The sequence below is a fragment of the Blennius ocellaris genome (genome assembly GCF_963422515.1).
Source record: "Blennius ocellaris genome assembly, chromosome: 17".
NCBI lineage: Eukaryota > Metazoa > Chordata > Actinopteri > Blenniiformes > Blenniidae > Blennius > Blennius ocellaris.
The window spans coordinates 25,620,746-25,632,563 of record NC_137666.1 but is presented as its reverse complement, the minus strand read 5'-3'; the positions used below and the strand labels follow the sequence as shown (position 1 = coordinate 25,632,563).

Genomic DNA, 11,818 nt, shown 5'->3' with positions numbered 1-11,818 from the left:
AGTGGGTGTCAGGGAATGTGTCAGGGAGTGGGTGTCAGGGAGTGTGTCAGGGAGTGGGTGTCAGGGAGTGGGTGTCAGGGAGTGGGTGTCAGGGAGTGGGTCAGGGAGTGGGTGTCAGGGAGTGGGTGTCAGGGAGTGGGTGTCAGGGAGTGGGTGTCAGGGAGTGGGTGTCAGGGAGTGTGTCAGGGAGTGGGTGTCAGGGAATGTGTGTCAGGGAGTGGGTGTCAGGGAGTGGGTCAGGGAGTGGGTGTCAGGGAGTGGGTGTCAGGGAGTGGGTGTCAGGGAGTGTGTCAGGGAGTGGGTGTCAGGGAATGTGTGTCAGGGAGTGGGTGTCAGGGAGTGGGTGTCAGGGAGTGTGTCAAAGAGGGTGTGTCAGGGAGTGTGTCAGGGAATGTGTGTCAGGGAGTGTGTGTCAGAGTGTGTGTGTCAGAGAGTGTGACCGCACTGCTCCATGTGGGAACAGTGACGTGTCGATGCTGCAGATGGATGTGAGAGACTCTACTACCGCTCTGGATCCTGCTGCAGCCAGCTGACAGTAAAGGTGGTGACACGGCAGCCTGCAGTGAACTCACCTGTCATGTTGCAGTGAACTCACCTGTCATGTTGCAGTGAACTCACCTGTCATGTTGCAGTAGACTGCTGCGGGCCCCAGGGGGCCGCTCCCATCTGGATCGATGGAGTAGAAGCCAGAGGAGCTGCCAATCAGCTTGTAGGCCTCACAGGACGTCTCATAGATGGCTGCAAAGACCAGACATGGCTGCTTTTTACAATCAGTGGCAGTGAAGCCAGAAGCCACATAGCACAACACATAAAACATTAGTTCACTTTGGCAATTAGATCATACTGAAGAACTACTCTGTGACGTTTAATAATACAAAAATCGGTCTTCATTAAGCACTTCTCAAAGACAGACAGAGTTAAAATCACCAGATTATTTAGGTAAGGGGTGTTGGCTGGTAGGGGCCAAGGGCCTTACTCAGGGATCCACGGTGAAGGTTTTATAATCGATATCATGGAAACAACATGTGTTTCAGTTATTCAATGTAATGTTGGTATTGATAATTGTATATTAATAACAATACATTATATCGAATTATCAGTTAAAATTATTGTAATTATTAAAAAGATGATAATTATCTTTGTTTCTCGCATGGGAAGAATTTATAGTGGAGGCACATAAAGCAGTTACATTATTGTCTGTTGTTGTCTGTGGATAGAGAGAGAGAGGTTGTGAAATAAAAATGATGATGATGATGATGATGATGATGATGATGATGATATGAGGTGGGTATGAGGATGAAGTGAGCTGCACCAGTAGTAGACAGGGTCATATATGTCCTTGTTGGAGAAAAATCAGAAGGAGGAAGTTATTGTGCACTCAGGAAGTGGTGTTCCCTGTGACATGTGATGACAGCAGCATTCCCCTGCATATCAACAGGAAATCAGCATTCTGGGAGCACAGAAGGTTCACGGTGAGACGGCTCCACCACGAATCACAGGGTGATGCTGAAAAACTCCAACATGTGTGTGTGTCACTGGGAGCAGCTCCACTGCTTCCACGCCTCACTCTCCTCTGAGTCTTCATTGTCAAGGTGAAACTCACACGTGTGGCAGGTGGAGCCAGAGTATCCGGTCCCTGAACAGTCACAGGAGAAGGTGCTCCAGCTCTGCCAGCAGCGGCCGCCATGTTCACAAAGGTTTGGAAGGCACCTGGAACACATACCAGCCACACTTATTCAGCAAGCCTTTCATCTCAGAGGACACAGAGGACACAGAGGACACAGCCTTCAGATACCCCGACCTCAGCTAATCACGCAAAGCTCTTCAGAACAACATCCATGGATACAATATGCAGGACTAAAATCAGAGATACAAAAACTGAATGTCACTTTATAACCAAATGCTCATCCAGACAGTCTGCTCAACTAACTAACTAACTAACTAACTAACTAACTAACTAACTAACTAACTAACTCACTCACTCACTCACTCACTCACTCACTCACTCACTCACTCACTCACTCACTCACTCACTCACTCACTAACTTAGGGCACCACCCATCACTGACCCAGAAGAAGACAAAAAATAAATAAATTGATGAACTGTAATAACATCCAATATGTTTTTACAACAGACCAACAACGAGCCCAGAAATGTATTCGCTTAATTTTCTATAGATATCGTACAATAAAGAGCAGATTTCTTGATTTCTCTCTCTGTGTGTGTGTGTGTGTGTGTGTGTGTGTGTGTGTGTGTGTGTGTGTGTGTGTGTGTGTGTGTGTGTGTGTGTGTGTGTGTGTGTGAGCAGCTTGGGCGTTGCACAAACCACAGAGAAGAGGCAGGATTATGTGGTTTGTTGTCGCATGTTTCTACAAGATGTGGTGGTGGAGACAAAGAGCAGTCAGTGTGATAACTAGCTATGTTATATCTCTTCTAAATTCCTGCTTAAAAGAAGAAATTTGGCTGAAAAGCTACAGGTTTAACTTCCTCCATGAGGGTTACTTTTAAATTCACACAAATAGAACAGGCTATATCTATGAAGAACAGGCCATGTCCAGGAAGAACAGGCCATATCCTGGTTTTCTAATTTTCTCTTCAGGATTAACTCTGGGTTTCTCTTCTGGATTAAATTCAGGATTAACTCTGGGTTTCTCTTCTGGATTAAATTCAGGATTAACTCTGGTTTTCTAATTTTCTCTTCAGGATTAACTCTGGGTTTCTCTTCTGGATTAAATTCAGGATTAATTCTGGTTTTCTCTTCTGGATTAAATTCAGGATTAAATCTGGTTTTCTCTTCTGGATTAAATTCAGGATTAAATCTGGTTTTCTCTTCTGGATTAAATTCAGGATTAACTGTGGTTTTCTCTTCTGGATTAAATTCAGGATTAAATCTGGTTTTCTCTTCAGGATTAAATTCAGGATTAACTCTGGGTTTCTCTTCTGGATTAAATTCAGGATTATTTCTGGTTTTCTCTTCAGGATTAAATTCAGGATTAACTCTGGTTTTCTCTTCTGGATTAAATTCAGGATTAACTCTGGTTTTCTCTTCTGGATTAAATTCAGGATTAACTGTGGTTTTCTCTTCAGGATTAAATTCAGGATTAACTCTGGTTTTCTCTTCAGGATTAAATTCAGGATTAACTCTGGTTTTCTCTTCAGGATTAAATTCAGGATTATTTCTGGTTTTCTCTTCAGGATTAAATTCAGGATTAACTCTGGTTTTCTCTTCTGGATTAAAATCAGGATTAACTCTGGTTTTCTCTTCAGGATTCAATTCAGGATTAACTGTGGTTTTCTCTTCAGGATTAAATTCAGGATTAACTCTGGTTTTCTCTTCAGGATTAAATTCAGGATTAACTCTGGTTTTCTCTTCAGGATTAAATTCAGGATTAACTGTGGTTTTCTCTTCAGGATTAAATTCAGGATTAACTGTGGTTTTCTCTTCAGGATTAGCGCTGGTTTTTCCATACTGCCACGCTGGTTCCCTTCTTACCTGATAAATCACCATGGTATCAGACTGAACCTCTAACCTTCTCCGGAGCAGCTTATGTTCTGCATAAGAGATCAAGAAGTGCAAAAGCTCCGCCTCCGGACCAATCAGGACTGCCCATTCCTAGAAGATCCTGATTGGTGCACAGATCATGACAGGAGTGCTGAAGAGAGTATTTAGCACGATCTTTTTGACACAATAAAATAAATCGTGGTCAGTGAACTTTGGCTGCGCCCTGCTGGATGTGTTAATATTCTTCATAATCTCAAAGAATAAATGCTCCTCTATGGTAAAGTCAGCTGCTCTGCAGGGTATCCCCCTCTGTGATTGGTCACATGCTGGGAGCTCCGCCCCTTTCATGTGAAAGCAGTGATTCTGAACAGAAACTCTGGGTTGAAGTAGTGAGTTGATAACCTGCTTCCTGTTAATACTGATCAGGATCCAGAAGGTCTGGGTTAGTTAATCCAGGTAACAGATATCCTGGTTTGTCTCACCGGGAGTTAGAATATCAATACAAAGATTGTTGAGGGAGGTGTTCTCACATTCGATTGAAAGTCTCAGCTCCTCAATAGAAAGCGTGAATGTTACACCACAGTTCATATTTACGGGATGTGAGCACAATAAGCACTTCAAGGAAACTCCAGACCAGACTTTTTGATTAATTGTCCCTTCCTTGAGCCTCCTTGGGTTTCACATAATTGCCGACCTTTCAAGCGTGCATCTATAATTTCATACACTTTCATCTCTCAGCCATTAATTGCAGCGGAGTGGGCCGGCCGCAGCTCGGATAAGGTTGCAATCTCTGCTTTAATTACCATCAAGCTTTTTCTATTGTTGTGCTCAGGCTGTCCTCACAGGTCATGAAATTACAGTGGCTGACCCACAGAAGTGCTCTCTCTACATAAATTGAGTCATGAAGTTTAAATAGACAGAGGAAGGGGATTAAGTCTCATAAAGGTTAATGTCCTCATCCTCTTAACAAAAGAACAGAGGAGCCCAAAACAGTCAGGAAAGGAACAACAGAAGGTGATCCCAGGAGGACGAGGACGTTTAAAAAAACACTAATACCTCAGAGTCCTGAAGGAAATATGCAGCTCATACAATTACATAGTTGGTGAGGAGATTTAAAACGTTTGAATCCACAATCCAAGCTGTGATCACATCAGTACCATTACAGGACTACAATTGATCCTTGACTGACAAAGCTGAGTCTGGGAGTCTTTACTGAGGGCATAAAATCCACTCCAACTGTACAATAACCAGCCACTTTGTTATGTCCACCTGTTCACCCAGTCACATGTGTTTCTGCATGGAGACATGATGAAGACGAGCTGATGGAGGTCAAACCGATTAGGGACGGTCTGAGGAGACCACCAGGACTGGACCAGCGGTCTTGGATCCACCCTGCAGGTATCAATGGTTCAGTTGCTTCTCTGATGGTCTGGAGGAGATTTTCTTTCTGATCAGGTTTAAATTCCAAAGTCTACCTGAGGACCTAGTCCCTTCAGGACCACAGTGGAGTGCAGTCTTAACTCTGGTTTTCTCTAATCCACGTAACTTTAGGACTAACTCTGGTTTTATCTTATCCAGTAACTTCAGGATTAACTCTGGTTTTCTCTTATCCAAGTAACTTCAGGGTTAACTCTGGTTTTCTCTTATCCAAGTAACTTCAGGGTTAACTCTGGTTTTCTCTTATCCAAGTAACTTCAGGGTTAACTCTGGTTTTCTCTTATCCAAGTAACTTCAGGGTTAACTCTGGTTTTCTCTTATCCAAGTAACCTCAGGGTTAACTCTGGTGTTCCGTACTACAACGCTGGTTCACTTCCCAGGATAAATCACCATGGTAATGGACTCCGAACATCTAACCTGCTCTGGAGCAGGATGTGTTCTGGATAAGATCACAGTGAGTGTAAAGCTCCACCTCCTGACCAATCACATCTCTTGGAAAATGCCCCGCCCATTCTTAAATGATGGTGATTTGTGATGGGGTTCAGTGCTGAGCTGCAGCGGAGAGGAGAGGAGAGGAGAGGAGAGGAGAGGAGAGGAGAGGAGAGGAGAGGAGAAAGTATTGAGAGCAATGTTTTTGACAGAATCAATAAATCCTCGTCACTGAGCTTTGAAGGATGTTCTTGTTCTTGACTTGTTCCAAGTTTGTTTCGCTCCACAAGGGTTGATCTGGAATAATGAGCTTAATAATAATGCTCACACCAACCCAATTGCACAATCAGGGATTCATGGAACCAGAACTACTCCTGTCGTCACAGTGATGAATTAATATTCCAACACAAAATGCATTCACACAGGAGAAACAGCCTGAAGAGAAACTGATGGAAGGGATGGAAGTGAAAGTGAGTGATCGCAGCGCTATGCAGGTCTGCTCATATTGTCCAGTGAATTGATGTCAAACAATCTCACGAAGGAACGTTGTCTTTGGCTGCATTCATACCGCTACTCATCATGTCACACCACCTCCTACTGGCCTCCTCTCTCGCGGAACAGACAAGGATTAGTCCTCGCAAATATTGAACATGTTCATTCTCGCTGATCTCTCCCTTCGAGGCAAACAAAACCTTTCTCAACACCCCCACAGCACAGGTAAATGGGACCACATTTTTTTGAAGACATCCGACAATTGGGCCCGTACTCCCGATAATGGTGGGGGGAGACTGGGATCAAAATCAGCCCGAATATCCCATAGTAACCCAGTTTTAAGAGTAGGCAGCTCCTTTTCCAAGAGATCTGATTGGTGAGGAGGCGGAGCTGTTATACTCGTTGGTCTCTTTTTCAGAACATATTCTGCTCCAGAGCAGGTTAGACATTCAGTCAGTTGCCAAAGTCATTGACTCTGGTAAGAAGTGAACCACTGTCACAGTACAGAAAGCCCCTCAGTCAAAATGTACACTGTACACTGTACAATGTAGTATTTTATATATATAACTCGCCACAGAGAGCAGTCGTATATACAACCTCGGCTGTATATTTTCAGTCACCTCTCATGTATCATCGATATCACAATGGACATATGAAAAATGGCTAAACAAGCCCCAAAATACAACACTGTCTGCGACGTCCCTGCAGCCTGGCAGCAGTAACAAGATAGCTGGAGAAGCCGAGGAGCACCAGCTGGCTTGGTCTGAACCGGAGAAGACGTGCATTGAGCAGGGGGAGGTGAGCAAAGTGCCCGCCAACCTGCCGGCGCCGGCACCCTCTGAGACCAGTTCAACTGGAGCACAAAGTCCGCCATCACACTCACACTCACAGTAGCAGTGTGTTTTAGTTTTACCGGAGGACACTTCGTATTTAAGTGTAAATCTAAGCCACACAAATATACGAAGCCCCCAAAGGGACATGGAAAAAAAAAAAAAGGAAGAGGAAAAAAAAAACTATCTCGGGATCTCGCAAAACGATATTGTTATATATGTGCATTGTGGATGTGATCGACTAAGTTTGTCATTTCAGAGACACCGTACCCCCCTCGACTAAGTTTATCCTTTCAGAGACACCGTAGACTCCACTGATGTTGAGAGAAGCTAAAGCTAATGGAGGACACCCACCCGTACGAGAGTGTTATTGAGTTTTATTTTGAAATCGGCCTAAAATATAAAGACATTCAAGCGAAAGAACATGCTTTTGCGAGATCTTGCAAAAGTTATTGCAAGATCCCGAGAAAGTTTTGTGAGATCTTGAGATAGTTAGGGACCTCGTTTCTTTTTTTTTCTTTCTCCATGTCCCTTCGGGGGCTGTCAACTAGGAGCTGGTGTTTGGCTCCTTTGGTATCTCTACCAATGCCCTTCTGTGCTTTGCTCATGTATTGATCCATGTGCCCGCGTATCTTGGCCGCGATGATGCCTGACATGAGCTTCCATGTTGTGGAGAGACAGGTTATTGGCCGGTAGTTGGATGGGACTGCACCTTTGGTGGGATCCTTCAGGATGAGGATTGTTCGCCCTTCGGTTAGCCATTCTGGGTGAGTCCCATCTCTGAGCAGCTGGTTCATTTGTGCTGCCAGGCGCTCATGGAGAGCTGTGAGTTTCTTTAGCCAGTAGGCCTGGATCATACTCTGCTGTTATTACCCTGTCACTGAGCGTACACTTTCTCAGGTTGCGTTGCGAACAGCCTGTTTATTCGCCTGGCTTCAATGTCTTTCGTGTACCTCTTGAGGCAGCTGGCCAAGGCTTGGAGTCTTTGTTTGGCAGTTTCGAGTGCTTCAGGTATGGGCATCTGGGTGTACCTCTAGGGTAACGGTCTTTTCATTGCACCTCTCTGGGCCTCTGACAGTTGACTCACTTCTCTCCGTGCTGCCTTGATGATAGCCTCCAGCCGTCTTTTCCATGGTGGGCATGGTTTCTCATGGCTCCCATGGTTGCTCTTATAGCCAAGCATCTCTAGGATCACTGCTGCTGAAGTGTATATCAGCTCATTGGTTTCAGTGATTGTTGGGGTAGGGATCGCTCAAACTGCTGCATTCACAGTCAGCCGCTGCCTCGCACAGCGCTGTTGTTCCGCACTCTATCCAGATTGCATATATATGCATATATGAAAAGGATATATATATACCCCTCGGTTTTCAGCCACCCCTCCTTCTGTACTGAGCTGGTAAATCATTGGCAGATTTGTGGTAACTTAGGATCTGCACTGTCTAGATATAAAAAGAAATCCTTTATTTGCAATCTCGTCATTTTTGTAAAATGTTAAACCACACATAATATCCGTGTTTAGAACATTAAAACGTGTTCAGATGGGATCATAACATGGATCAGCTGGTGAATTTACAGAGAGGGAATGCTCTTTACACTCCAAAGTGAAAACAATTCATTCACCTGCTGGCTGCTCATCAGAATGCTGAAGCACCAAGGACAACTGAACAGAAACAACCACAGAGGTGGAGTAAACAGTATCACACAGAGTGAGAACTAAAGGGCGGAAATGTGGGAACTGTTTGAACTGTGGGCGACCAGGCCATTGGGCTAATGCAGGGGTGTCAAACTAATTTTCACCGAGGGCCATGTCAGCATAATGGTTGCCCTCAAAGGGCCACATGTTACTGTAAGACAGTATAAATGTGATGAAATGTAAATGATAAATAACTGACTTTATTACTTAGTCATATTACAAATATTACATATGTATTTGCACAGATATAAAAAATATATATTTGTTGTTGCTCTGTTAAGTCTAACTTTGGGATAATTACCTCTGCTTGGTGTCAAAATTTGGACTTATATTGTTCTCACAAACACAAAAGACAAACCGTTTTTTTCTTCTTGAAGCACAAACATGTATTCTCCTTCCAATCATTCATGAAACAACCTTTCATCTGCATCCATTTTTCTCTTCCTGGACATTTTGGGATCATTTGTATTTCTCAATTCTACTTGTTGAAAATTAACATTGACGTTTATATTCTGCAATCTTCATGGGTAAACTAATACTTATTTATTTATTTATTCATTTGATCGGGACAACACACATTAATGAACAATTGTACACAAATTGTAAATGTACCAGATTGTAGCAAAACTGCAAATTTAAAGCTTCAGTATCAAAAAAATAATACAATCGGCATACATTGTGGGAAATGTAGTTTATGGTCAATGCAGTTTTACAAAGATGTGGCGAGCTCGAAGAAACAAACCTCATTACTTGATAAAATTATATTTTGCAGTGGGTGCAAAAGTGCATAAACAAAATTCAATTACATGATTTTAAAGGGTTTTTGTCATTCTTAGCACTGCTCCGCCCGGGGCTTGCACTGCGGCTGGAGGGAGCAGTCGCCCCGCCCCCTCCCAACCCGCCATGTGGCGCAATTTGTTGGGCCCTCGTCCCTCCGTGTCAGTGCCTCAACGCAGCACATGCATGGGTGGGGTGGGGGCACGGCGAACATGCAAAAGTGTAGAATGACTTCCGTGTCAAGAAAGGCACATGTAATCACCGCATTGTTCCCAATAGACGCGCAGACCAAGGCTTCCACTATTGGAAACAATACGGTATTTATTTTAATACAGTCAGACCTTTAAGCCTTTGCGGGCCTCGTTTGGTCCGCGGGCTTCAAGTTTGACACGTGGACTTATGAGTGCGTATTTCCAAAATGTGATAGAAAGAGATCAGACAGAGGAAACTACAGTAAAGAATAGCAGCAGCCTCGACAGATACACGGCTTCCATGGGAACACCGAGGCATACCTGCTTGAAGAAACAGGAGTTACTGTCAAACTATCCAATTCTCCCACAGAAAACCCAATAATTCCCACTGAAATAATGGAACCGTGATTGACATCTAACTGGACAGCGGAGCAGCACTTTCAACGATAAAAGCATGATGACAATATTGACATCTGGAGTCCCTATTGTTGAACAATAACAATTGTTGAATGTCTAAACATTCTCTTCATGAATTTTTAAAATACTGAACGGCAACACTAAACACAAAACAATTTGTTAGGAGGAGATTTGCTTTACAAACTTCACACATCAATGCATTGCATTACATTACATTACAACAAGCCTGTTGTAACACACCCCGAGGTAAACATACCCAGGATGTCGCTGTGAGCTGGTTAACTTATCCAGACAGGCTAAGGTTAACTGATCAGCGTTAACACGAAGCAGGTTAACAACTTGGTAGCTCAACCCAGCGTTTTCCCTTCAGGACCAGTGCACACATGAAAGGGGCGGAGCTTGTAGGGTCTGATCCAAGTCATTGTCACTATGAGGCTAAAGAGTTAAGCACTTCACCACCGTACACTGAACACGAGCCCATGATTGTGTTTTCAATCCACAGTGGAAGATTGTGCCGAACTACATCACTGTATTCCTGATGTTTGAACTCAAACCGACTGTGTGTGTGTCACCAGCAGTTGGACCGATGTGTTTTTCTGACAGGGGGCGCTCCCCTCTCAGAGGGTGGGGTGTGATTTTAAAGTAAGCGCAATGGAGCAGCTCTGTCTCTGGACAAAACGTGTGGACGTTGGTTTGATCCATGTCAGTAATGAGCAATGATGCTGGTAATGCGTTACTCTCATATCTTGAAAAACCACTATCTGACCACTTTTTTCAGTAACCAGTAAACTAACGCATTCCTATTTCTATACCAGTAATCAGATTAAAGTGGCTTCTCTAAGTCGCTGTCCGTTACTGTTGTAACGTCCAGCGAGACCAGTTTCTTCTCTGTAAAGCTGCTTTATTATTAAACAGAACCGGGCCACAAACAGACAAAAAATATAGAATCTATGTTTAATTAGACCCACACATACTTATCAGCACGCACACGGACGCACGCATACACACACGCACGCGCGCACGCACACACACACACACACACACACACACACACACACACACACACACACACACACACACACACACACACACACACACACACACACACACACACACACACACACACACACACACACCCACACAGACAGACAGCGACTGAACTCTCTGTACTTGGCTTGACTCAAGCTCAACTTGCTTTCTTCAGCTTGCCTCTATTTCGGTTTGTATGATATTTAAAGTTACTTGATGAACTCGTTTCGTAATGTACGTGGCACATTTGACAAGACTTGCTCTTAGTTTGGCTGGTGATGTAAAATCAGTTGGAAAACTTTGCTCATACGAGATGTTTACATGAATCACAAGGTTCACACAGATCATTATAAAATAAAGTCTTACAGACCACTTACACACATATAGCTGAACACACAAAGTAGCCTATATTAGTATGTTTATTGTTTATGGCTGTTCATTAAAAATAAATATATTATAAATATCACAAATTAAGCTTTATATACTGTATGTAATATAGTTTTTATATATAAAACATTGAATCAATTCTGAGACTGTTCTGTAAATAGTTTTCAAATAAACAATAAATAAAGCAACTTCTGAAATATCCATATAGATTTCAGACTTAAAATAATGTACCGATTTAACCCCCACCCAGTTTCAATTGAACCATGTGTTGTAGAATATCTAGGATCTCTTTGATTCTTGGGCCTACGTATTCACTGATAATTATGACATCTGCCAGGTCACTGCCACCCCAGGCCGGTTACGTTGTTGTTAGATTTGAGCCCCTTAATCAACGTTGTTTTACTGGTGGCGCCAGCAACTGGCCTCGGAGGATGAGATTACAGGGAAACGACTTTATATACAACGGGGAAGATTTTGTCGGGGGGGGGTCAGATTGTGCATGCCTGTGTGTGTGTGAGGATGGTTTGGGGAATGTGTCTTTGTCTGTCAGGTGTGGGAGCGCTCCGGCTTTATGTCTGAATAAATTCCAGTCTAAGCATCTCACCCTGTGTCTCACTTCATCTTTCCAAACCT

At 43.4% G+C, this 11,818-nt stretch overlaps 1 protein-coding gene across 1 annotated transcript in view; it reads right to left on the bottom strand.

Annotated features, from left to right (window-relative positions):
• The window catches only part of LOC308142617 (contactin-associated protein-like 5), a gene marked incomplete at its 3' end in the record, with an annotated part of 229,754 nt that overhangs the window by 70,148 nt on the left and 147,788 nt on the right, over positions 1-11,818 (bottom strand). The window contains exons 11-12 of the mRNA XM_080513120.1: positions 1,604-1,710; positions 619-738 (exon numbers count right to left, since the gene is read on the bottom strand). Of these exons, the coding sequence (XP_080369246.1) occupies positions 619-738; positions 1,604-1,710 (227 nt within the window). The remainder of the gene's footprint in view (positions 1-618; positions 739-1,603; positions 1,711-11,818) is intronic.